Source organism: Aedes albopictus, chromosome 3 (assembly GCF_035046485.1).
Source record: "Aedes albopictus strain Foshan chromosome 3, AalbF5, whole genome shotgun sequence".
Classification (NCBI taxonomy): Eukaryota; Metazoa; Arthropoda; class Insecta; order Diptera; family Culicidae; genus Aedes; species Aedes albopictus.
The window spans coordinates 263,324,309-263,352,279 of NC_085138.1; the positions used below are offsets into that span (position 1 = coordinate 263,324,309).

At 38.9% G+C, this 27,971-nt stretch overlaps 1 protein-coding gene across 2 annotated transcripts; it reads right to left on the reverse strand.

Annotated features, from left to right (window-relative positions):
- Window positions 1–14,046: 14,046 nt before the first annotated feature.
- Window positions 14,047–26,978, reverse strand: LOC109422441 (ADP-ribosylation factor-binding protein GGA2). Of its 2 annotated transcripts, XM_062860553.1 has the most exons (7): window positions 26,794–26,978; window positions 26,547–26,707; window positions 26,341–26,478; window positions 25,099–25,573; window positions 16,033–16,095; window positions 15,301–15,805; window positions 14,047–15,192 (listed from the first exon to the last, which is right to left on the reverse strand). In XM_062860553.1, the coding sequence occupies exons 1-7, from the start codon at window positions 26,825–26,827 to the stop codon at window positions 14,442–14,444; spliced, it is 2,127 nt and encodes a 708-aa protein (XP_062716537.1). In that variant the 5' UTR covers window positions 26,828–26,978; the 3' UTR covers window positions 14,047–14,441. The 2 variants fall into 2 exon arrangements, with proteins under 2 accessions (XP_062716537.1, XP_062716538.1); XM_062860554.1 differs by lacking the exon at window positions 16,033–16,095 and having other exon boundaries at window positions 26,794–26,976.
- Window positions 26,979–27,971: the final 993 nt, after the last annotated feature.

Sequence of the window (27,971 nt, forward strand, 5' to 3'; positions counted from 1 at the left end):
GCGCTGTTATGCTTGAATGGATTATTGTGGTTCCGATAATTGAATTATCCCATTTCAATAAATACAGTAGAGTATTGGAAAATACAAGCAGAGTTGCAGGAAAATGCCAGCAGCTCTGCAGAGAAGAGAATCTTTGTGATTAAGTTTCAAATGATCTGGAGTGCCGTGTTCGGAATACAAACTCAAAATTGTCTAATATTCAGGTAATTTACAAAACACTGGAAATAGCTCTAGGAAGCATTGATGCAAGACATGATTCTCTTCTCTTTAAGTCTGGTACCCGGCAGAATCGAGATCTGTGCAAGAGAGCATCAGAGAAAAGATTTCACCTCAGAAAGAAAAAAAAAAACAGTGAAAGTAAAATGTTCTTACTGAGGCGCAAAACAGTATGGAACAAAATGATATGCGAATATTCTATGGAACTTTCAATGGCATGTGGAGTAAAGCAGGGATGTCTCTCATCATGATCAATGACCGAGTAATCAACTTGCTGACAGTAAACATTATGGTAGCTGGCAGATCGAAAGAATACTTCGAAGTTTTGTTGAAATGCGAGAACGTTAGCGCGACAAAGAACAGACTAAAAGGAAGAAGAAGAAAAGTCTCTGGGCCCGTGGCGTAGTTTATCGCACGTTCGCTTCATAAGCGGATGATTATACAGGGGGTGACCAAAATGTTTGGGATAGGCAACTTTTTCTTCTCTCACAAAACAGTTCAAAACCCTGTAATTTTTCATAGAGTGCACCAAAAATTCTCAAATTTTGACTGTTTATTTGCCTACTATATGTGCATTATTGGTACAATTTTGAGCTCGATTGGTTAAACTTTCGCGAAGCTAGAATCGTTCTTGTAAAACACTATTTTTTTGATAACTTATTTATGAACTGTCATATCTCGGATACCAGTGAACCGAATTTAATGAACTTTTGACCGTAAATCAACAATACATTGATGTTTCTCATGACATTAAAACACAGGTACTTTTTTAACGTTGAAAAAAGTTATCATGGATTTAAACTTTTTGGATCTTTCTTGAAAAACAATGTAAATTTTGTACATCAATGTCATTAAATTTTAGTGTTGATATCCAAAGATTTTCTGCTTCTGTTCTCAAGACATCTCTGATAAGATGTATTAGAGCCTATTTGGATTGAAAGAATAACACATTTAGTAATTTTTGTATGATATTGTAAATTTGACTTATTTTCCTCTATATGGGTGAAAATGTCAAACCGGTATAACTTTATTCATCTTGAGAAAATATTACATTTATAGCATCATATAAAGCAGGGCCGGATCTAAGGGGGGGCCGGGGGGGCCCGGGCCCCGGGCCCCCACATTTTAGGGGCCCCCACAAAAACCTTTTTTGGTTACTAACATTAGCTTTATTCTTCATTTTGCTCAAGTACTGTTCGAAAATGAGGAAAAACATTTTTGGGCATCTCTCCGAGGGGCCTCCACATCCGCTCGGGCCCCGGGCCCCCACAATCCTTAATCCGGGCCTGATATAAAGTATCAATATATTGTTGATAGACGTTGGAAATTTCATTCAATTCGGTTCACTGGTTTCCGAGATATGACAGTTCAAAAATTGGTTGTCTAAAAAATAGTGTTTTACCAGAACGATTCTAACTTCGCGAAAGATTAACCAATCGAGTTCAAATTTATACCAATCATGCACATGTAATCAGTGAACAAACAGTCTGAATTTGAGAATTTTTTATGCACTCTTTGAAAAGTTACAGCATGTTGAACATTTTTGTGAGAGAAAAAAGTTGACAATCCCAAACATTTTGGCCATCCCCTGTAGATTTGACTCCCAGCCCCGGGCTTTGATTTTTTTTTGTTCGGTTGCTTCTTCGTCACCTCAATCGGATTGGATTGCATTCCAACTGTCTTGTATTAGATACGTTAAGTTTATATAGTCGTTTTTAGTCTAATATTTTACCAGATACATTATCGAAATTCTGTCAAAACCTTCCCCAAGATTTTCGCTAAAAACTGGAACTTTTAAAAAACTCGTATATTTAAACATGTAGAGTAGGACTTCAGAGAATTTTTAGAATATTCCAGATGTTTTGCACAACATGTAGGAAGGCTCTGTTCTGCCATTTTGTCCAAAATAATCAATACTTGTAGCAAATCAGACTTTTTGAATTTCAATTATTCTTGACGTCTCAATTTCATTGATCCCTTTAAAAAAACATCGCCAACCGTATAATGCGATTATAAACTCAATCGGACAATCGGCATCGGAAGCACCAAACCGCATCATCAGTACAGTTGAATCGCTCGTGCACCCTCCTTTTTCAGAATTTTATCATCGGTTGATTTTTTCCTCTACACACCTATTTCTCTCATGACAAAACTTTTCGAGAACTACGCTTTAGGTGCGGCAATAGTCCTCCAACTTTGTGCCATCATTCTTCCGAACGCCACGGCTAATAGTGATGCTAGTGACACTTTTACGACACCCGCCGTCTACTGATTCGTCTTACCCACTGGACTTTGCAGTGCATGGGCTGCAATGTGCCATGTGGGAAGCATCGTCGAATCTTTCTTGAGGGTAAATTCTGCTTCTTGTATTTGTCGAAAGGGTCAGGCGACGAGGTCAAGTCAATGAGCAAACAGAATTGAAATATCCGCAACGACATCTTATAGGAAGCTAGTCGGTAAGTGCGAAAAGCATTGACGTCACTGGAAGGAGTTATCGATGCCTCACTGCCTCTTATAGTAATCTTAATCTTGAATGTTGAGAGCAAAAAAAAAACTAAAATACCGGAGCTAATAGATTATTACCAATTAGGTACTAATAAAACGACAACCTTCATGTTTATGATTTTTTGCCTTTCTCGTACACTAAGTGTACTGGAAAGGCTATATGTTCACTCCAAAAATGACTTTTTGATAGAAGGCCCGGAGGGTCGAGTCACATATACCAATCGACTCAGCTCGACGAATTGAGGTGATGTCTGTGTGTGTGTATGTGTGTATGTGTGTATGTGTGTGCGTGTGTGTGTATGTGTGTATGTGTGTGTACAAAAAACTCACATCACTTTTTGGCAGTAAAGCTCAACCGATTTTAATGACCGACGGTTCATTCGACGCGGCATACAGTCCCATTGTTTCCTATTGAAAATGGTTCAGATCGGTCCAGCCGTTCCGGAGTTATGGTCATTTAGGTGTTCCGGACCGGTACCCCTGGGAGGGGCCAGACATGAAAATGCAACAAACCCATGCATGCGACATATCAAACCACGGCATTTGCGATCATCTGAGGAACGGTAAGCAGGAAAATAGTCTCGGATCATATCAGGACCGATAATGTTCCGGAACCGGTTCCGGATGTCCCGCCGGAAGTGGCCAAATATAAAAGTGAACCAAACCCATGCATGCGACACACCAAACAGCGGCATTTTCGATAACCTGATGAACGGTAAACAGGAAAACAGTATAAGACCATATCTGAACCGGTGGTGTTCCGGAACCGGTTCTGGGTGTCCTGCCGGAAGTGGCCAAATATAAAATTGAACATAACTCATTCATGCGACACATCAAACAGCGGCATTTTCGGAAACCTGATGAACGATTAGCAGGAAAATAGTATCAGACCATATCTGAATCGGTAGTGTTCCGGAACCGGTTCTGGATGTCCCGCCGGAAGTGGCCAAATATAAAATTGAACATAACTCATTCATGCGACACATCAAACAGCGGCATTTTCGATAATCTGATGAACGGTAAGCAGGAAAATAGTCTCAGACCTTAATAGAACCGGTAGTGTTCCGGAACCGGTTCTGGGTGTCCCGCCGGAAGTTGCCCAATATAAAAGAGAACCAAACCCATGTATGCGACACATCAAACAGCGGCATTTTCGGTAACCTGATGAACGGTTAGCAGGAAAACAGTATCAAACCATATCTGAACCGGTAGTGTTCCGGAATTGGTTCCGGGGGGTCCCGATGGGTGAATGCAAACTTTTTAAGGAGTATTAGAGGATCATAAATGGTGAAAAAAATGTACGCATATGGTACGCATATGGTCAAATCTCAACCATTACGTAGTAATTGAACTTTACATGTTTTTGACTTTGCTTGCCTCGAACTGGCTATTACTTGATTATGTTCAAACTTATCGCAGCTTTTAAACCCTGTTTTACATAATTTTCTTTCACAAAAGATCTTTCAATCTATTGGGTTAGTTAAAGGCAGCCTATTTATTGCACCCATAAACAAATAGAAACGCTCCATAGAAAATCAAACAGCGCCCCATAAAGAATGAACATATGTTCCATGAAAATGTGCAATGTTACCCATAAATAATTGAAAACGTTCCATACTTTATGAAAAATGTACCGGTAAAACATAAAATTTTCTCATTAAAAGTGAAATTTTGCACCAATAATTAATTCTGAAATGCTCCATAATAAAAAACAAATGCTCCATAGACAAATGCAAACGCTCCATAAAAAATTAAAATTGTACCCATAGAAAATTGAATATTGCTCCATAGAAAAATTAAATTGCACCATAAAAAATTGAAATTGCACCAAAGAAAATAGATGAATTCACTATAAGTATTATCAAACTGCATCATAGAAAATATGAATTGCTCCATGAAAAATTGAAAACCGTCCATAGATAGCATATTCTCATAATTTAATTTGATAGGGCTGAATTGCTTTACATTGCACTGCTTTGGTGGTGCAAATATTTTAAGTCATGGAGAATTTCCAATTGTTTATGGAGCAATTTGTATTTTATGTGGTGCAGTTTGATAATACTTATGGAGCATTTGTCTATTTTCTATGGTGCAATTTCATTTTTCTATGGAGCAATATTCAATTTTCTATGGGTATAATTTTCATTTTTATGGAGCGTTTGCATTTTTCTATGGAGCATTTGTATTTTATTATGGAGCATTTCAGTATTATTTATTGGTGCAAAGTTTCACTTTTAATGAGAAAATTTTATGTTTTTCCGGTACATTTTTCATAAAGTATGGAACGTTTTCAATTATTTATGGGTAACATTGCAAATTTTCATGGAACATATGTTCATTCTTTATGGAGCGCTTTTTGATTTTCTATGGAGCATTTGCAATTTGTTATGGTTGCAATAACCTTTTGCCTTAGTTAAATAACTAAGTTTTCTAAAGCAAATAAGCTCGAAAGTATTGTTTTGCTTTTCTCGTACACCGAATTGTAATGAAAGTCTATATGTTCACTCAAAAAAACAATTTTCCATAGAAGACTCGGAGGGTCAAGCCACATATACCAATCAACTCAGTTCGACGAATTGAGATGATGTCTGTATGTGTGTATTAGAGTGGGTCAACGTTGTATGGAGAAAATTTAAATTTGATTGCATCAACGGAACAAAGCTTTTGCAATCTGTATTAGCATCCAAAAACCTGTGCGAAATTTGGAAGCGATTGGTTGCGTCCCCGTATTCCGCATTGCGATTGAAATTTGTATAAAATTTAGTATGGGAAAACGTACTTTTTTGCATTTTATTCATAATTTGAATTCTTTTGTCTAACACCATGTAACTAATGACGTTAAAGTATAGTCTAGGATATGCCGAAGACCGCAAAGTGATCCGACGCTTGTGAAAAAAGTTATTCCCTTGATTACTTAGTCCAGAAGTGGAGATTTTATTGATGTTATTCCTTCACATGTTAAATGTTAAGCACCACTGGGCAATCTGCACGCAGGGCCGGATCTAAGGGGGGGCCGGGGGGTCCCGGGCCCCGGGCTCCCACATTTTAGGGGCCCCCACAAGAACTTTTTTTGGTGGCTAACACTAGCTTTATTTCTCATATTGCTCCAGAACTGTTCGAAAATAAGGAAAAACATTTTTGGACATCTCTCCATGGGGCCTCCACATCCGCTCGGGCCCCGGGCCCCCACAATCCTTAATCCGGGCCTGTCTGCACGTTATAACTTTTTTCACAAGTGTCGGATCACTTTGCGGTCTTCGGTAAAAATTTTCAGCATGTCCCAGGCTATACTTCAACGTCATCAGTTAGATCGTTTTAGACAAAAAAATCAATTTAGGAGAAAAATGCAAAAAAAAACATGTTTTTCCATACTAAATTCCATACAAATTTCAATCGCAATGCGGAATACGGGGACGCAACCGATCGCTCCCAAATTTTGCACTGTTGTTTTGGACGCCAAAAGGAATCGAACAAGCTGTGTTCCAAAAAATTGTGTATATGTCTGTGCGCAAAAAAAGTTCACTCATTTTTAAGGCACTTCCCATTAGCGGATTATTCGGATTATAGCTCGAATCAAACTGGAATTTTACCGCATTGTTTGCTATTAAAAATGGTTCGCATAGGTCGAGGCGTTCCGTTATGGCCATTTAATAAAGCTTTAGGACTTGAAATCATGCAATATGAATATATTTGAAATGGGGAAGAAATCTGGACTTCAAAAATGACAATATACATGTATGCAGTATGGCCCATAAAAAAATGCGAAAGTTTTCGAAGACATTGCTCACGTGCTTCCAATCGATAAACCTTGCATTTTTCTATTGGATAATATAGTCAAGGCACTAATTTATCAACGGCATAAGAACATTTACTGATTTGAATCATAAACCTTTGAAAATGTAATGTTGAAGATAAGGATCTCAAAAACGTCCTCGCGCCAGAGGTGTTTTTTAAGGTTGTATTTTTTGTCAAATTGCTCTCAATCACATTCAATTAAATTTTATTTCAAGAGTCCAAAAATAGCGACCAGAATTTCCAAGCTGCCGGACTTACCTAAATGGCGGCTGAAAATTTAAAATTGCCGCTCAAAAATCAAAAACCATATCGTTTATCTGATGTCATGAAATGGATTTCTGTTAAACGTATGCAAGTTCGATATTCATCAACATGTCACTTGAGTTGTGTTGAAATGTGTTTTCAAAGGCACGAGAAAGGCGCCATCACCACTAGGTGGATTAATTAGGGTTTTTATTCTGTGGGACAATTGTAAGCATTAGTATTAAGTAAGTCACATAAATTCACAGTCACGATAAATTAGACCATTGTTGCAAAAACAAGTAAAAGTCAAAATCTCAAAAAAGCAATAGTAAAAAACTATCAAAGACTTCAATAAAGAGAGATGTTCCTTCAACTGCACATTCACAATAAATGATTGAAAAAAAAAATCCAACAACTAATTCAACAGTTGTCTACCTACTCATTTACAAAAATGAAATCCCTGATTTTTCCACATACAGTAAAACCTCCATGAGTCGATATTGAAGGGACCATCGACTCAAGGAAATATCGAGTAGTGGAACAAAAATCCTTTGGGAAGCTTTTTGAAGGGACCATCATAGTAACCCAGATTTTTTTTTTTCAGTATGGAAAAATTTACCTCCATGAGTCGATATCGAGTCAAGGAACATCGACTCATGGAGGTTCGACTGTATTTTACAAGTGCTATCAAAAATTTAGGAATTTTTTTTTCACAAATCCGCTAAATAAGCAAAGATTAAAATTGAAAATACAGAAAGAAGCAAAGAATCTATGGAATTCTGATCGTATAAACGCCTGGGAAATTCAAATTATTAGAGGAATTTCAACAAAGCAACTTCCAAAACAAACTCGAGAAAATGTATGATACAATTTCGACAGTGGTAGACATTGGTTTAGCCGAGGCATATTTTATCTATTTTTTTCGCAACTGTAATAATTTTATGTCTAAGTGTAGAATTAGCATCAGTCAAAATACACAAAAATAAAAGTATATTAAAAAAATATGTTCTATTTTTAATTTTTGGAGGGTCTTCTAGGTAATTTGCATGAGCCAATGGGATGAAACAATATATTATTTATTTTTTGACCGTAAAATACAAGAAAAATAGAAAATTCGTTTAGCCGAATTGTACTATTTTTAGAATTCCATGATAAAAACTATCAAATTTCGAAAAATATTCAACACAATCATTTTGTATGGCGACCTGCATTATAGATAGACTTGTAAATCACGTTTTTGGAAGTGTTGCCATATTAATTTTACATGCATCTCGTATAAATATGTTATAATAATAAAAATGTTTCCAAATTGAGATATGTTGTAGTTATTTTCATCGGAAGTGTTTCAAAAGATTCTAATAAAAGTATCACAACGAGTGCAGGTTGAAAATCTACGAAAAACAAAGTTTTTAACAGAAAAAAATGCCGCAAACCTTAAAAAAATCACGCATTTAATTATTGTTTTGCTGAAATAAAATATGATAGTATCACTGGCATAAATCACAGCGTTTACTACTTTTACGTTTTTTTATAGCTCCTAATACCTTCTAGACTGTATTCTGGTTGAAATAACATACATTGGACGCCTCACGATTTAAGAAATAGCACCCAAAGTATTCAAATTTCTAGCATGAACTACTTGTTTCATAATATAGACGTTCTTTTCAAGTTAAGAATAAATGTGATTCAAATCTAAGACTCATTTATAATACATTTCTTCGGATTGAATGAAATAAGCAAATGTTTTGTCCATGTCATGCATTTTTGTATGAAAATCTGCTTTAAAATAAACAGGGTTTAAAATTCCGACTCTTCTAGTAGTTCTTTTCACTTGGCTTCTAATTCATTTAGTTATGCTAGTATTATACAGTTATACTTCAGAAGCATTAGTAGATATCTTTATTTCTATACAGAACTATTTATTTGAGCTTATATCAATCCCATTTTGATGTTTAACCAACGGAAATTTAAATACTTAATTTTCTCACGACATTTTGATTTTATGCAATAAATTATTTACCAACGATAATTCTGTGTCATATTTTCAGAACTAGTAATCTAGCTTACATTACAGTGCTTACAGAAAGTATTTTCCTTAAATAAAATTATTTTTATCATTGTTTCTCCTTATCGGGACAAATAAAAAACCTTAAAGGTCAATTATCTTGCTAACACGCCATAAACTGAATGCCTTGGGGTATATCCTCGAAATATATTCACGAAATTACAAAAAATCTGTTAAAACCAATTTTTTATTTACCTCGGCTAAACGAATGTCTAGGCAAAAAATTACATTTGAAGGGTTTCTACCCTCGTTTTTGTTTCAGTGTATATGTAAGTGTGATGAATCACCTTTTCATAAAACTGTACTAAATATACTATCAACGCAATGAAAAAGTTTTATCATAAAATCTTTTGTATGAGTTTCCCGACACTTTTTTGAAAATGTTTGAGCCTCGGCTAAACGAATGTCTATCACTGTAGTTCAAGCTAGGATTAAATCAGATGTTTGTTGTTCTTTTACAAGAAACTTTCACGAATTTATGAGGGAATTTCATTTAAAATAATCAAGACTGAAACAGATTTTTTAATGATTTTTTTTTGGAAGAATTTCTTTAGAAATAGTGCGATTTTAGGTATTCTCGGCATCTTTGTTCTCTTCGATATGTTCTACGCATCGTTTGTTCGGCAATCAACAAATCATTCAGAGATCCCCTCTAAAATGTCATTCTTGACAAAAAAAAGTTTCACAAAATAATTTATAAACGTCTACGGTTGATTTGGATGATCGATTCGAAGATGTATTAAAAACAACATTAAAAACGATGTCTGTCAGAAGATTCAACTGTTTTTGATTGAATTTATTGTTACGAGTTTTGACTATTTTTTTCTTGTTACATATTTGTTCAATATTGCCATTGCAAGGTGTCACAGAACCTGAATGTGATCATGAGAATTGTCAATGGAATTCTTCATCAAATCTCTAATTTATAAATCTCGCTGAGAATTTCAGGAGTTTAGATGAAATAAAGTTCCCTGATAATTACAGGTTTCTTGGATTTTCCAGGTAGTAGACACCTTGTGAGTTCCGTTCAAGTGTTTTTTTTTTTAAGAATTTCCTTAGGAGCTCCACCTTCTTTCAGGGATTTATTCCGGAATTGCCGCAGGTGTTACTTCTGGAATTCTTTTAGGGAAACTGGAGGTTTGAGTGTTCGACTGTTTGGATGCACAGATACACAGAACGAACCAAATGATTTTTCCCCTGAAGATGGCAATAAACATTACCGAAACGTAGGGACGAATTAAACCCGTTGTCGTTCCAAGGAGTTTGGAGACTGCATAGCCGAGAATTCCAACATCTTTTAGGGAAATTCTGCGATTCTTTCAGTGATTCCTACACAACTTTATCAAAGATTTCTCCTGGATTTTTTTTTTGTCCTGGATTTCGTGATTTTCCTGTGATTCTTTCATTGATTTATGCTGGGATTCATTTAGGGATATTTATCGGCCTTCCATTAAGGATTTCTCCCGAGATTCATTCAAGGATTTATTTCCAGGCTTCCTTTAGAAATTCTCCCCAAGAATCCTTCATTGCTACCTCCTGGGATTTCGTTATTTATTTTTACCGTTTTTTAATTTCTCTAAAGATTTAAATAGAAATTATTTCAAGGGTTCTTCCATAGATTCTTTTAAAGATTTATCGCGGAACTCCTTCCGACTTTCCATCATTGATTTCCCACAAATTTCTCTAAGGATTTCTCTAGGGAATACTGTCATTATTTTAGGTAATGAATTATTCACGATTCCTTTAATAATTTCTTCTGGAATATCTTCGTTGATTTCTCATATGATTTCTTTGGGAATTTCTCCCGGTATGTTTTTTTAAGAATTTCTCTGGAGTTTTCGTTAAGCATTATTGTAGAGATTCTATCAGCGATTTCTGCCGAGATTCTTCCATAGTTTTTTTTTAACTTTTTTTAAGATTCTATCCGGATTCATTCATTTAACCTTCTCGGGGTTACAACAGGTTTCTGTCAAAAAGTCCTCCAGGATTATTGATACCTTTCTCAAACTATGCCACCTTTCTCTATCTATGGGTCGCGACCCACCAGCCCCATAAAAAAATACAAGCGTCGATAAGTAAGTTTGAGAAAGTCTGTTTTTTTTTAATTTAATCTTGATTTATAGTGGAGCAGGGAGCCCCTGGGAGAGAAATTCATCCATCGGAAACTTTTCTCCCAAAGGCGTGTAACCTCCTCTTCTTTTCATACATTATTTACAATTCATGGCACACTTCCAATGAGAAAATTTCTCTTTGAAGGAAGTGTTTTAACTTATTGTTTCTAATTTTACCTTACAATAATTCAAAACATAATAATAACAAACTAAATATATTGACTGCAGCTCGTCGTATATAGTTGGACTCTAGATGGCGTAACGTAGTGATCGGTTTGTCAGGAATCGATAAATGCCTGCCGTAGTCCAGCAGAGCATCTCATATGTGGGAGATTCTTGCCGTGATTTTTTCATAGACTCCTTCCAACATTTCAGCTATTCTTCTCAGAATTGCTTCCGAGGTTTCTCCTGTAATTCCTCCAGAGATTTCTTCATCGATCCCGGGATTCCTACATTATTTTTCCTTGTACATTCTATCATTGATATCTCCTGGATGTTTTCAGGGATTCCTCCAGGATATTCAAAAGGATTCTGTTCAAGATTTTTACGAGGATTACTCTCTGATTTAAAAAAAATAATATTAAGAGAATTCTGCCGGGATTATTTGAGAGATTTTTCCCGGGAACCCTTCGTGGATTCCTTCCGGAATTCTTTCAGCAATACCTCCCAGGACTTCTTTTGTTATTTCTTCTCGGCATTCGTTTAGAGATTCATCCCGAGATTGTCTAGGGATTATTTTAAGGATTCTTTCAAGAATTCTTGCCAGGAATTTTGAATTTTTCCGAGCTGAAGGGACTTTCTGAATTCCAGCAAAACGTTGCACGGTCGAAAAAAACAGTGCAAGCCGACACTAGATTCTGTATCTCACTAACGCATTCAGTTTGTTTTAATGAACAAAACGGTTTTAGGCGTAAAATTGTCTGGAGAATCGAATTAAAGTGGTCAAACAGACAGCACGGATCATTATCCTGCTCATGTTGCCCTAAATCCCCAATTTTTATTGACTTTTATATGAGACTAGCTCTAAAACACTTATGAAACATGAATGTGGTTTGCCTTTAAGGACTTATCTGGAGGTTTAAGATGTAGAGAATCGATTGGAAGTGATTGCAGTGATCGCCGAATGTAATTATGCTCATTTTACCCCAATAACTCAAAATAAACTGAAGGGTGGTATGCTATAAAGGGTTTCATTAGTGGATTATGGCACAAGGAATTGATAGAAGTAATTGCAGTGTCAGCGTGAATGTGGTTATGCTCATTTTACCCTAGTTCCCCACATATGTTGAGTTTTGCATGAAATTAGCTCCATAGTTCACAAGGAAATTATTAGGGATATGCTAAGAAGGGATTCTTTAGTGTATTATGAAACGAGGCCGGTTATTTATAGTCTACATCCATTTGGTCCTTTTGCTTCCATTTAATGAGTCATTGGCAAAGGTAAGTTGGAATATTTCTAAATGTAGGCTATTTTCCATCTGATATAACAGGAATTAACGCATATGACGAAGTAAATTTCTATCCTGCGTCTTTTTTCGATCCTGAAACTCATGATTGGATCCCTTGTGAATATGAGACAGCAATTCTTGTGTCTTGGTCGTCGATAGTCGACTCAGAGATTGAATCCGGGAAGTGCATCTTCAACTATTTATCTTTCTGAGACTACCCACACCATTGAAATGGTCTTCAGGAAGATTTTTTTTGGAATCTGGTGACTACAGGTGTATTCACTAAAAGCTTTCGCACATTAGTTTCCATGATTTCCGTTTGGCTGACCTTATTTCCTGGTTATAGTTCGTCAGGGCTTTTCTGTTTGACGAGGTTCAATTCCCTGCACGCAGTTTTCCTAAGCTTCTCAAAAGATTTATTCCACCCAGGGAATATCTCTGTTCGAACTAGTTGACTTTGTTGGACAGCTCTCTTTGTAGACGTTAAGGATTTTGTTTATAAGAAATATGGACACATCTTTTACTTGAGTTATAGACTGGATGGGATTTGCTATGATGTACTCTTAGAATTAGCTGAGTAAGATTCCCAATCAGGTGTATTAGAATCTTTAAACGTGTTTTTCTATCGCTAGACTCCATTTCCATTCGAAGACGATGTATTTTTTTTCTCAAAGACATGCTTTTTTCGATATTTTATCAGAAATGAACCAGACGAATGGACTTTTCTCATTCACTTCTTGGAAGAAATTGTAATACTCACCTCTGGTGTGCCATTCGATTCCCAATGACACAGGAGATGTTGTGTATGTGTCTGCCAGCTATAAGCAAAGCTATCTCTGGAGAGGTACGCTCCCTCTAGCGGAAGGTACCGACATCCTGATCGCTACGATGTCCTTTTTCATAAATTCTAGAAAAATTTAAAAAAATAAAAAGGTGTTATATGTAATATATAAAACAGCCGCTCTGAGAAATAGTTGGCTGTCATCATATCCCAACTTACACGAGTGCTGTACAATGCCTTGTATTTTGGATTTATTGACTCATGGCGCTTCAATGAGGGCCACAATTGAGTTCTCTTTAGTGAACCTCCGACTTGACACACTCATAGCTGAGGTTCACTTGCAGAACTTATGTCCATTTTTTTTTCGGACGATGACTGTCCGACTTTGGATGTTGCGGATCAACAGGGTATCGTTTGGAATTACAGTTTAGGACGTTTCTCTTTCCTGTAGCGACCCGGCAGCAATCGGCTGTTCTGTAATTTTCTTTAGTTGTATTTTACCAAATCGGAGGTTGAGGGCTGCTTGGGCTTCTGCAACTTTTCCATCAATGCACCCTGTACTGCGATGATCCTTTTTCTTCTTCTTCTTTGCAGCTCTACGTTCCCACTACAACTTGGCCTGTCTCTCTTCAACTTAGTGTTCTTTGAGCACTTCCACAGTTATTCTTTAAAAGGCTTTCTTTTCCTGCCATTGCATGAATTACAATAATACATTTTACTATGAAGATTCATTCGACATGAATGTCTGGGTAAGGATAGAAGGTGATGTAAGATCGTATCCTTTTCAAATTGTTATCTAAAAAGTCAGTTTACTTCACCAATAACATTTCTCACGGCTAAAGGGCATTTTGAGGATGTTCTTTCAAAGTAATAGAGCATGAATTTCAATATTTAATACACTTGATATTTCTTCGGTCAAATGTTAAGATAGGATAATGATTTTATTTTTACAATACTAGTTAAAATAATCGACTTGCTACAAACAGCTCGACTTAAAGCAATGCAATAGTGTGATATTTCTACCTTTTGGGTATAGAAAATTGAATTGTTTCTCTCCTTGTCAGAATGTGTGCCCTACGATGGACCTCACCAAGGTTACCGGGTCTTGCAATCAACTGAAACAGGGCCCCAAAGGATGATTGCGCTTCTAATATATAGTTGCCTTTTCGAAAGCTTAAGGAAAATAATGAAACATAATGCCCCGTAATCACAGACTACCTTTCTATCGCTTACATAACGATCAAATCAAATCGGACATGCATAGCACAGATCGGTCACTATTCCCTAACGAAGGGAACCTCTTTCATCACTATCGAGTCTTTGATCGGATCCGGATCGTCCCCAACGCAGTACGTGAGAATACAGGTCAAGTCGACTGGTTCCCCGGCGGGATTTGCCAACAGAAGGACCTGTGTAATACCATCCGCCGGCGGTCGGAACGGTTTCGTACCCGGGAGGCTTGTACTGGAAGCAGGCAGTAGCCGCAATTTACACGGCTTTCGAACACTGGCGTCGAAGTGAAAGCTGGGTATTTCTTCGCGGCCTTGATTGATTGTGGAAATTACGATCACGGTGACATCCGGTCTCGGGTGGTCGCTGGCGAAGTTGAGCGTTATCTGAAGGCCATCCTTTTCGTTAAGTACCGTTCGGGACGGCTCCCGACTAGGTTGAATATTGTCCAGGTCCACGACTATCTCGGCTAGGGATTTGAATTCCGGTTTCGCTTTGGGGACCTCTGTTGGCGGAAGTTCCACAGGTGTCGGTGGAAATGGGACAGGAACGTCTACAGTTGGAGTGACTGGATTCAATACTTTATCGTCGTCATCACTCGAGGCCAACTCATTAGACTGCGGAGTTTCTTCCGAGGATGATTTCACACTAGATTGCGATAGAAGTGTGGTCTTCATTCCACTGACTAAAAAGTCTAGATCAGGTATCGTTTTACCACCACTTGAAGGTTCAAGTTTGGTGCTATTGGTACTAGTACTGGAAGGCTTTTTGTTTGTTTCTACATTTGACGGTGCATATCTAGAAGCATCGAAAAGATTAATGAAAGTAGGTAATAGGATTAACTGATAAGCAAAAGAACAAGCTGGACTCTGAGGTATATTAGCACTTCAGCATTCAGTTACTTACTTCATGTTAGCACTCGCATGACCATTTGAACTACCTTGCGCCAAATTCGAAATGCCACTGTACTTATTCAATCCGTTCGTCGTAGCAGCTGCCGTCAGAAAATCCAACTGTGGTGCGTTAGTTCCATTGCTCATCACCACTGGGGTCAGTATTGTGTCGGTGTTCACTATAGATGCCGCCGATGAGGTAGAAGCATTCTCCTTGGAACCCGCCACACCATCATCGGTGCTAATAGAAGCGGAGAATATTTCACTGAGATCGTCCAACGCATTGCGTGCTGGTTCGCTACTCGAGGGAATGGTTGAAATGTCAAATAGACTATCAAGTGGATCCGGCACGGTGATATTGGGTGAGTATGAAACCGAATCTGAACTTTTCGACTGGGATGCGGACGAACTAATGGCGGAATTGACCGGTTTGTGTTCAGAAGATGGTGTCTTCAAAATTAGCAGCCGATATTTGTCCAGCACCTGCGTTAGATTATCATTCACCTCGAATATTTTTTCTGCAAAGATTAGGAAGCATACTGTAAGCTTCTACATGCCAAAGTAACAGTAATGTAACTGAAATATTAACGACAAGTGTCCTAAAAGCAAGTAAGTAATTCACTCCAAACTATCAAATCAACAAACATATCGGCATGCCAATTTAAAACAAATATCACAAACGAGAATGAATGAATGATTCTACATAGAAAGCGAAAAAAGGAAACATTAAATAGACACTACTAACCAAATTCACTGGCTAGACTCCAAAATTTTGCTAGATTCTGTACTCCGTTCTGATGGGATAGATCTGGGTGGGCATGTGTGAACAGTAATCGAGAGAAAATTAGTGGATTTTTATCTAAAAGGTTCCAGAGATAACGCGAGTGATGGATGCCATTGCCAATTCGACTTGTACACTGATACTACTGAGGGGCTAAGATGGTAATATTATTTACAAAATCAAATAGTTGAATACCAGATGTAGAGATGTAGAGCTACTTTTGCGGGCTGTATAAAGCTTTTTGTTAGAATAAAGTTAATATTTAATAGCATCTTTTTTTCTCAATCAGCCAAGATAGTCATGAGGTTGGACTGGTTGAGGCTAAGCACAACATGGCAATAAGAATCCACTAAACCGGTGACCCATAATTTTTGGTATGATGCGGCAATACGCTGCCCCTGCCTAGCAATAAATGATTAGGGAAGCCTAATCAGGGTGTCTAGTGTCTACTCATAAGACATAATAAAATTCCCTGAGTTTTCCAGGCTTTTCCAGCAGAGAATTTTGAATGTTTTTATTCAAAATATGACCCATATTTAATAAATTTTATATTTTTGCCAATAGAAATCTACAGAAATGCCCTAGAAAAATATTTTAAAAAAACTTTTCTGTATAGAATTCTTCTTCAGATTGCTACCACAATTCTTCCCATGAGTTCTTCGATGAATTTATCGAAGTTTCCGTCCAGAGGTTTATTACGTATTGGTTCCCATAAATAGTTTCTTCCGAGAATGGTTCCAGTATTCTTTCGGGATTTCTGAGAGTTGATCCTAGCATTTCTTCCAGAGGTTTTTCACGATATGCTCCATTTTCTCGTTGGATTCCTCTGATGCAAAGTTCCATCAGAAATTTCTCCTAGTGGTTTGTCGGGATAGCTTTTCAACAGTTTCTCTCGGGATTTTTGCAGAAGTTCTACCAGAGATTTTTTCCAGATGGATTTCCCATATTTCTCTTCGATATCTATACGGGGTTCACCCGTAGCTCCTCCGGGGATTTCCCTCACAAGTTTTCACAGTTCTTCATTGAATTTCCTTTATATTTCCTCCCGGGATTTATCCCACAACTATTTTTCGAGATATCTCAGTTTTTGTCAGGATTTCTTCCGAAGTTCTACACGAGGTTTTTTGAAAAAGTCTCTGCGGAGTTTGCCGCAAGATTACACCTGCATTCCTTCCGACAATTGTTCGGGTTTTTATTAGAAAGAATTTCGTAAATTATCTTTGGGGACATTTAAAAAAAACTCATTGTAAAATCCCTACAAGGACTCCAAGAGCAACCATTAAAGGAATCCCTGAACTAGCATCAAGAACTTTGAGACATTTGCGGGTAGGGATTCTGGGAAAACTCTGGGAATAATCCCGAGAATGTCCGCAAAAGGCCTCAGGTGGTTAGCTGCAACAAATCCGGTATTCAGGCTATTCAGAATAGCCTGGAAAAATCACTGAACAAAAAACTTAAGAACTCTAGAGAAATATCAGCAAGCTCCAGAAGAAATCCCAGAAGGAAAAAAATCTTCGCCAGCCTGTTGATTAGGCAAATAAAAATCCCAGGAGAACTCTAAGTGAAATCTCAGGAAAAACTTAAAAAAAAACTCCGTGTGAACCTTTGGAAATATCATAGCTGTAACTCCTGTTGACGCCGCAGAAATCGTGGCTGGCCACACTGTCATCAGCTGTATCTGAACCTTGATCTGAACCTGAAGGGAGCGAGAAGCTGTTTATGCAGCTGTCAATGCGAGTGAAAGCCGTCATCGTGACATGGATGAAAAAGAACAAACTGTTTCCGGTTAACTAGATCGCACTTTTGGTGAAACGTCCGACCAGTAAGACGCAAGTAAGAGTGTGAAGTTCAATTTGTATTCAGAAACTACGGTGGTGCAGGCTAGTGACATTACGGATTAGTGATTTTGTGCATATCTCGTTATTGCAAAGTTGAGCTCCACAGGTGTATAATATCCACAGTCCGTAACACAGTTCCCGACCGCATTGCGCTATAAGTTGTTCGCCGTTCGTAGTTAGCCAAAATAAGAGACAGTAAGAAGAGGTAAGAAGCACCTCTATTCAGTGAGAATATCATAAATTTATACTAAAACTTATCTAGGTTAAATTCCTGCTCTCTTGTGGAGATCTCTGGACAAAGCATGGCAGAAATCTCAGAAAATATCTTTGGATAAGACGCAGTGGCCGTTCACAAACCGCGTGGACTTTAGGGGGGGGGGATGTCTGATCAAAGTCTACACTCCATACAAATTTTAAAATTTTTATATGGACAAAAGTCTACGAGGGGGAAGGGGGGATGTCCGAGATGGAAAAAATTTGATCTGCTTGGTTTATGAAGAGCCCCACAGGAGGACTTCCGTGAAAATCCCACGAGGAACTGTGCTTACATGTATAGCATAGTTGTCCCATGTTATAAAGGATTCGCATAGAATACGCACGGCAGTGTGGGAGCAACATCGGGAGAACCTCTGGATAGTTCTGGAAAGAAGAAATCCCGAAGAAATCAGTCGACAATCAGGAATTCTGGAAGAATCCCGGTAAGACTTCTTGGAAAAAGGAATCCGGAAGAATCTCTGAGAGGACTTCAGAAAGGAATACCAAGAAAAACGACGTGAAGAAAAGGAGTTCTATAAGAAATCCTGGGAGGCAGGTATTTCTCAAAAAGTTCCAGAAAAAACCCTGACGGAAATTCTGGAAAAAAAAACGTTGTAGTGCAATTTCTAGATTCACACTAACACTTCTCTCAAAAACTTATTTATTCTTATCTACACTGTAGAAAATTTTCATTTTCATTTTCATTTTGCAGCATTTGGTGGGGCAATGAGAGCGCAAGTCAGTCCAAAGCCGATGATAAGGAGGGGTAATGGCTGAATAGTCTTTGCTGACCACATAAACGCCATGGGATAGGAAAAGGGTATTTTGGTGTGGGATTAGGGTGTTGGTACAGACTTGACAATATCAATGCTATTCAGATGCAAAATAATTTTAAGGCTCAATAGTGAATCGCATTCCTTCCAAAACCAAAAAAACAATAATTCACAAAATACCAAGCAAGTCATAGAAAGAAAAAGCGCCCGATTGTTTATTTTGTCAATTATAACAAACGGAAACTTGTACCCTCTCCGACTCGCCAGTCACCCCGGAAAGAATGTCCCTTCAGTTCTGGAAAATATATTATTCCCAATTAAGCCTTTTAATCGAATTGTCCGCGTGGTCTTGTAGTACCCCTGCTAGGTAAGAATCAGTCATTGCCATACATACTAAATGCTAGACATGACCCCATGGATAGCATTTGCATATGTAAAAGCTTTGCTGATGTGACTTTCCTATTAGGCAATTCTCTCATCTCATGTTTGTCTTCAAAACCTTATCAAGCTTAGAAAATTGAAGTTGATAAACAATACATTACAAGGTTCGAATTCCCATAGAATGAGATCATTCATTCGCACTACAACACCATAGGAGATAACACCACATTGGCTGATTACAGTACAAATGTGAAAAATCTCCCTTTTCCCCCTATCCGCAACCCCGGGACGCGCCCTGTTGGATTTCGAAAGCCTCGGAGAATATTACAAACCTTCAATGGCATTCCCATAAACAATGATGCAAATCACCTCACGAATGCTCAATCAACTTATCAAATCTCGCGTTCAGTATCATACAGGCGTATCTACAATGATCGATTTCTCTTCGTCGATTTTCTCTTCGGACTATCACGAAAAATACAACCAATATTCGAATGATCTCTCGCTATGTTTCGGTGGAGGACGACTAGGACTAGCATCTAAATCAACAAAAACACTAAAAAATGATTTGCCAGCCAAGTTATTAATCAAAGAGAAAATCGATGAAGAGAAATCGATCATTGTAGATACGCCCGTATGATACTAAGCGCGAGAAATGTATTTTTATCGCTTGCGATTGAACTGTACACTGCTCAGCGATGAGCAGAGGCAATGAAGTGGCAAAACGAACATAATGTAACTCACAGACGATTTTGCACACATCTGTCAGTGCCGCCACATGCTCACCCGAACAGCCGAACAACACCGAATGGGTTGGTTTTAGAAGCTACGGCACGAACGCTCGACACGCACACAGTAGCAGCGTTCGCATGTACCGACACAACACCAATAACGTTTCCAGTCTACGATGCATCGCGATAAGTTGATCGAAAAGCATCGAAAGCGATGAAAAGACAGGCTTGGCTGGAACGCAACAACTCAACGGTGAAACGGAGCAGCCAGCAATGCTGATCAGCATCGAGTCTATTCGTGTGCTATTCGTACGGGAGGTTGGTTTGATAAAGCAAGGAAGGGTGAAAACGTATTCGTTGTCGAAACCGAATCGCATCATTTTGCAAATGTTTTCATCAAATAGCAAGCTTACCCATAAACTAACCCACATTGCCCATTCAGGGGTCTGACTGGGCCTATTACCCTCCCTCAGTTTGTAATATTCTCTCCAACTTGGAATTATATTTTCCCGGCACATAAATGACTTCGACAAATGTTCGATATGCTATGCAGCGTCATGATCAGTATAACTATATCAGATGACTTGAAGATCTGATTCTTACAGAATTGTTTGCCATTGATTACACTAGTTTACAGCATTTTTGAACTCGGTAAGCTGATGATCATTTTTGGTGTAGAATCATGCCCTGAGTTCGAAAACGCGTAGGAAAAAAAATACAGTAGAGCGGAAAATTTTTCGACTTTCCATACAACGTTGATGATTTGAAATCGATTTTTGTTCTATTTTTAAGCAAAGTCGCTCACTTCAAACATCTCATTCTTCGTAATCAATGCTCCGATTGAGCTGAAATTTTTACTGTAACTTGCCTACATATGATATGTCAAATAAACGTCGAGAAAGAATTTTTAAGTTGGCTTTTTCTTATTGAAAAAAATACATTTCTTCAAAAAATTTTGGGAATTTTGCTAAAATTTAAGAAGATCGTCCCCAAAACTCGCCAATATCTTGAATTTCATCAATCTGACGCAAAACCTGTTTTCAGATGATCGAATGGTATTGTATTCAGCTTTTAATTTATGGAAAAAGATTTAAAATTGGTTGCACAAAACGCAATATATTTGAATTTTAGTAAATTACATATTTTGAAAAGTTACAAAATTTGATATTGAGGTAAAACTCAAAAACTGTTCTACTTTAAATTTTTTGAATGTCGGTTTCGAAATCAGCACTAAATTGTGCTTCAAAAATTTTGGTCGTTGACAGAAGTTCACGACTTTCGTTTTATTTTGTAAACTTGTGTTATACATTCAGCTATTCCAATCATTGCTGCAAAGGCCATCGACCACATGCCTGAAATCAAAGCTTCCTGGAAGATATAATCCAAGCCCAGGGATTCTTATCTACACTGTAGAAAATTGAGGAAGTATTACCGGAGGAATGGATGGAAGGTATAGTGTGTCCCATCTACAAAAAGGGCGACAAGTTGGATTGCGGGAACTAACGCGCGATCACACTACTGAGCGCTGCCTACAAGGTACTCTCCCAAATTTTATGCCGCCGTCTATCACCGATTGCAAGAGAGTTCATGGGGCAATACCAAGCTGGATTCATGGGTGAAAGCCCTACAACGGATCAGATGTTCGCCATCCGCCAGGTGTTGCAGAAATGCCGCGAATACAACGTGTCCACACATCACTTGTTCATCGATTTCAAATCGGCGTATGATACAATCGATCGAGAACAGCTATGGCAGATTATGCACGTATACGGATTCCCGGATAAACTGATACGATTGATCAAGGCGACGATGAATCGAGTGATGTGCGTAGTTCGAGTTTCAGGGACACTCTCGAGTCCCTTCGAATCTCGCAGAGGGTTACGACAAGGTGATGGTCTTTCGTGCTTGCTGTTCAACATTGCGTTAGAGGGTGTAATAAGCAGAGCGGGGATTACCAAAAGTGGAACGATTTTCACGAAGTCCGTTCAGCTGCTTGGTTTCGCTGATGATATTGATATTATTGCTCGTAAATTTGAAACGATGGCGGAAACGTACATCCGACTAAAGAGTGAAGCCAGGCGAATCGGATTAGTCATTAATGTGTCGAAGACAAAGTGCATGATGGCAAAGGGCTCCAGGGAGGAATCACCGCGCCCGCCACCCCGAATTTATATCGACGGTGATGAATTCGAGGCGGTTGAAGAATTCGTGTACTTGGGCTCACTGGTGACCGCCGACAACGACACCAGCAGAGAAATTCAGAGGCGCATTGTGGCAGGAAATCGTGCTTACTTTGGACTCCGCAAAACTCTACGATCCAATAAAGTTCGCCGTAACACGAAGTTAACTATCTACAAAACGCTGATTAGACCGGTCGTCCTCTATGGGCACGAAACATGTATCCTACGTGCAGAGGACCAACGCGCCCTTGGAGTTTTCGAACGGAAGGTGTTGCGTGCCATCTACGGCGGAGCGGAGTGCAGATGGAAGACGGGACTTGGAGAAGGCGAATGAACCACGAGCTGCATCAGCTGCTGAGAGAACCAACCATCGTCCATGCCGCGAAAATCGGGAGACTACGGTGGGCGGGTCACGTCATCAGGATGTCGGATAGCAACCCGACTAAAATGGTTCTCGAGAGTCATCTGACCGGTACAAGAAGACGTGCAGCGCAGCGAGCTAGGTGGATCGACCAAGTGGAGGACGATCTGCGGACCCTACGCAGAGTGCGGAACTGGAGACAAACTGCCATGGACCGAGTGGAATGGAGGAGGCTACTATGTACAGCAGAGGCCACCCCGGCCTTAGCCTGATTGGTAAGGTAAGTAAGAAAACTTGATTATACTTCTGAGCTGGTCAACAAGTAGCAAAGATCACTTTTTTTTCATTTATACGACTTGATGCTTATTTTTTTATCGGTGCAAAATTTCCCCAAGTATTCCAGGTCCCTGTGGATTCCCGGTTTTCCAGGTTTTTTTTTCAGGTAGTACTGTACTACATACACACTGCTGGTAGTACTGTACTAAACACACACTGCTAATATGTATTGACCAGCCGCCTAATAGCACAAGAAGTACCAGGACATTTTCCAGAGTATTACGACCTTACTGTGCTATCTATAGTGCAGTTGACTTTGTGTTTCTCCGAGATAAACAGCTACCAATGGCAAACTCGAGGCTTAAAAAGTTTGAAAAAATGATTGATTTGATTGATTTGTCTTTATTAAAGAGACTTTCAGGCCTTGGCTGGTTCGTCTCTGAAAAAAAAATGATGTTGTTGATTCTAACCCTGTGTAGTTGGGAAGCAGATGAAGTGGGTTATTCGATGGAAGACGATAAGTGACCCAATCAGTGGGTTAAGAATGGATGGCCTAGCAAGAGCATAGAAATGGACCGCAGCAAGAAATGGCAGCTTGAAGAGAATGTGGGAAAGCATGAATAGGAACGATATGCGAAGGTTTTCCACCAGTGCCCGCCATGTGCAATGATCGGGACGAAAAGTGGCTGACAGACAAAACAATGGTAGGTAGCGGCCAGGTGGAAGGAGCACATCGAAGATATCTTGAATGGTAACAATGAAGGAGCGCCCTGGGACAGGATTGTTGACATAGTTAATGACGGTCAAGCAATGGATGAGGTTAAGCAGGCACTGAAGAATTTGAAAAACAACTAGACTGCCGTTCTACGCATAATTGTCCCATGTTATATGGGATTCCCATATAACATGGGACAATTATGCGTAGAACGGCAGTAGAGCGCTTGGAAAAACATTATTCGGTCGGAAATCTTATACGCGGCAGCGTGTAGCTAAATCAATTAATGCACAAGATAGCTACCTATAAATATACGGGAGGGTGAAGATCTACCCACCAGCATATGCCCAGTCTACAAGAAAGGGCATCAGCTATAGAGTGTGCTAATTACAGGTTAATACCATGCTGGTTCGAGAATGCCGATCAACGACAGTTCAAATGTTTAATCTGGGAATGATCCACGATAAATTTCGCGAGTATATGTAACTTGTAGACTCATCATCTGTTACTGATTTTATAGCAGCGAACAATTCAGTGAAAAGAAATAAGCTTTGATAGATAAACATGATCAGAACATGATTTTTCGGCGAAACTAGTTAGGCTGAAAAACGCAACGCTAGCTGGATCAGAATCAAGAATGCGGATCGCCAGTGTGCATAGTGTCTACCTCGTTTGTGACACTGGATGGACTGAAGCAATCAGCTGCTCTTTCAAATGAACTGTTTAACATTGCGCTCGAAGGAGCGATTCTGGCATGCAGAGGAATGGCACTATCGTTACACGGTCGCACTTGCTCCTCGGTTTTGCGGACGATGTTAATCTTATCGACATCGATCGTAGGACAGTGGAGCAAGCTTATGCTCCTCTGAAAAGGGAGACTGCAAGGATGGGGTTGACGATTAAATCTACCAAAACGAAGAACATCATTGTGGGTAGACAGAGACAAGCCCAATGGTATTAGTGCTGAGATAGTGTTCCAGGATAGTCAAGTAAAAAGTCTCGATCAAGACCGACCAACATGGTGCCTTACATTCCGCGCTAGAATAAAGTTATTTTGTAGCCAACAAGTTATCAACATTGGTATTGGTGCGTGTCATGCCTCGAACATATGTGCTTGACAACTACGCAAAGGTAGCTCAGATATCAATTTGACAGGGTTCAGTTCGATGGATTACTTAAGTTGTACGGACCGTGGATTATCTAACATAGACAAACGAACACCCTTCATGATGCCCATATACTAGAGACAAAGTTTCAGATATCAAGCATTAGTCACGAGACCAAATGGTATGTGTCAGATGGAGATGTTTTTGAATGTATGTTTTTGAAACTATGCCTCTGCGGAGAGTGAAAACCACAAAATGAGATACACTACTCTATACTCTGGTAATCAACGCAGTGATTCGATAGGAAAATTTGTACAACAAATTTCAGGACACGTGAACAAAATGCAATTTCAAATGATTGTTTTACAGCTTGGAGCGAAAATTTTAGAGAATCGAATCCGTGTCATCACTCACCCAACATTCCTTCACTGTGCTGCGTTTCCTCTGCTAGACGAATAATGGTCGGATGCATCCCTTCGCATGATTCGAAAATTTCCCGAATAATTGCCAGCTCGTCCTCCGAGCTTTCCCCCGGCCGGTACTGCGAAAGCATCTCGTCCAAAAGTTTGGTGTTCTCGGCCACCTTCTGCAGTTCTGCGAATCGCCGATTTTTCATCTGGGTGCGTCGTTCGTCGTCACGGTAGAAGTTCTGAATGAGTAGATTGGCTTTGTCCCGATCTTCCTGCTTACTGCTATTGATTAGCTGCCGGAGTTTGGCAAACTCCTTTTCGTCCAAGCTGCTTCGTGCTTCATTCTTTTGAGTGCTCTTTACCACAATGTTCTGCTGAGGATGATGTTCGATTCCCTGTGTCTTAAGCAAATTGTAGGCTTCCTGTATTTTCCCACAGTTTTCGTATTTATTCGTCCAGGTTAAGAGAACGTTCAGGATCTGGAATAGAACAATGAATGCTTCATGATCTGTTATCTACATTAGTGAAGCGAAATTGATAAATCCTGAGTTTTTCTCGGTTTCCTGAGAAAATAAAGGCTGTTCCAAGGATGAAAAAAAAAAATCCGTGGCAAATCAGCGCGATTTTAAAATAAATACCTATACGCCGAATGCGCGAGAATGTTTAACCAAACCTGATTTATTCAGGAATTTGTTGACGAATTTGTAGCAGAAATTTCTCTAGAAAATCTTACGGGTAATCCTATAAGAATTCTTCCAGAAATGTCTACAGCGATTCTTCCAAAATTTCATTTAGGACTCCAGGAAGCCTTCCAATAACTTCCTCCTGGGTTTCCTTCGGGAATAAATACGAGAAATTCATGAGAAAATCCGCCTGGAATTCCTACACAAAATCTCTGAAAACTCTTGAGATTCTTCCAAAAATGTTTTGGGAAATCCCTGAAAAAATGTTGAAGAATTGTTCCACAGAAAATCCACCGGAGGATACCTTTAGGAATTCCTCTTGTGGTGCCATTGGTTATTGCTACCGTTTTTTTTTTTGGAGAATTTCTTCATAAAATTCCCCGGGAATTCTTCCCGAAAAGTCCTCCAAAGATTCTTACAAGAATTCCTCCGAAGACTGTTCAAAAATACTTTTCTGAAGAAAATCGTGGAGCAATTTTCCGAAGGGACTCACGTGAAAATACCTGAGAAGTCTTATGAAGGCCCTTATAATATATCTATAATATATCTACTACATTAATTACCTTTTCTGAAACCTCCTTGGGTGTCTTATCACCATCGAACTTTTTCGACACCAGCTTAATCAGCTCGTTCAGGAAACGAAATTTGTTGATCTCTGACCGGAATTCTTTCCCGCACGTCTCCATACATTCCTCTAGTGCCTGATTTCCGGAAAAAAAATAGAATGTTAATCACCGCAAAATAAACATAACACTAATGAGAAACCTACATCAAGCGCCAGCAGCGCTTCTTTGCTGTTCCCCGACTGAATGCGACCGGCTAGCAGGGAAGGGGCCACCGTTATCAGCGTAGGATCCTTTTTCAGCGTAAGACAAAACTGATCGATGGCGGAGATGTCGAGATCGGCATTTTTGGGATTAACTGCTTTGCCTGTGAAAAGGGAAGAAAAAAACAAACGATTGAAAAAATCGATGACGTTGTTATCGAATTTACCCAAGCCTATCGGCGCTACTCACGTAAGTAACCGTCCAGGATCGTAACGGAATCCATAATGCACTAGGAAAACTTAATTAAAATGGGAATAAACGCCGATTTTAATGCTAAAATTTGCGATTAAAATTCCACCACTGTTGTTTTCTTCCTCTGCTGCAGAATAATAATACGATTTTTTGCATCACCTGTCACTGACTGACTGACTGATGCGCTTTCGGCAAGAGCGGAGATGTGAGGCGACTATCTAGTGATGTAGCGAACAGTGGGGTGCAAGAAGTTGTGCCGGCAAATATGTTACATTTATCTTTCGGACGACGACAAAACGAACAAAACTTGTTCTCTCATCAAAGGTTTTCAAATTTCTTTTCCTTTAGAAATTAATACAGCAATTTTGTCCAAGAAATCCTCCTGCCGGATTAGGATTAGGATACATATAGGCATTATTTAATTAATTCATCCTGAGATTCCTCTAGAAATTCTTTCAGGGATTTTTTCAGGGATCCCCCAGCAGGAAATGTCAAACTGAGCCAAAATCCATATTTTCATGAATTTTGGAGTCCGGGTACCTATTTAAAAATATATTTAAAGTTTGTAAGGGAGCGATTTGTCGAATCACCCCTCGTCGCAGTTTGTACTGGGCGGAGCTGTCAAACAATTGGCTTCTTTAGTGGTGTTGAGATAATTCCATATTCTGAATCCAGCTTTTTACGCTGTCAAAAATTTTCACCACATTATTTTGGAAGCAACGAGTTCTTTGTAGCTAAAGTTTTAACATTCATACTATTCTATGTTATTGGTAATTGTTTTTTTTTTTCAATATTTTAGGCACCTGAGAACCGCAAAACTGTAGGTCGTATGTGAGAAGAGGTGGAAAATCAGTACAATTAGATCAATCAATCTCAAGGAAGCGCAAACTATACAATGATAGATAGGTTTGACTATTCATAACGGGCAGTGCACAGTGCGGGGGCCACAAAGATTTAAAAAATTGTACCCATGAACACTACGCGTAGTTCGTCAATTCTTCCGTTAATGTTTTACCCTTGAGTTTAAAAATTTTACCACATCTATCTACAAGAAAGTCTCGTGTTCTCATTAAGGTTAACGTCACCAACGGGTTTTGCTATCCGAAAGGCTTAAATCAAAGTTATGCCCATCATTCGGGAAGAAATACAGTTTTGAACACTCTTTTTCACCATTA

Excerpts from the sequence above, each read along its gene's own strand:
- LOC109422441 (XM_062860553.1), bottom strand. The coding sequence starts at position 26,827 with ATGGATTCCGTTACGATCCTGGACGGTTACTTAC. Across the intron at positions 25,574-26,340 it reads CCAAGGAGGTTTCAGAAAAG|ATCCTGAACGTTCTCTTAAC; the intron begins GTAATTAATGTA and ends GTTCTATTCCAG. Across the intron at positions 15,193-15,300 it reads CATGCGAGTGCTAACATGAA|ATATGCACCGTCAAATGTAG; the intron begins GTAAGTAACTGA and ends CGATGCTTCTAG.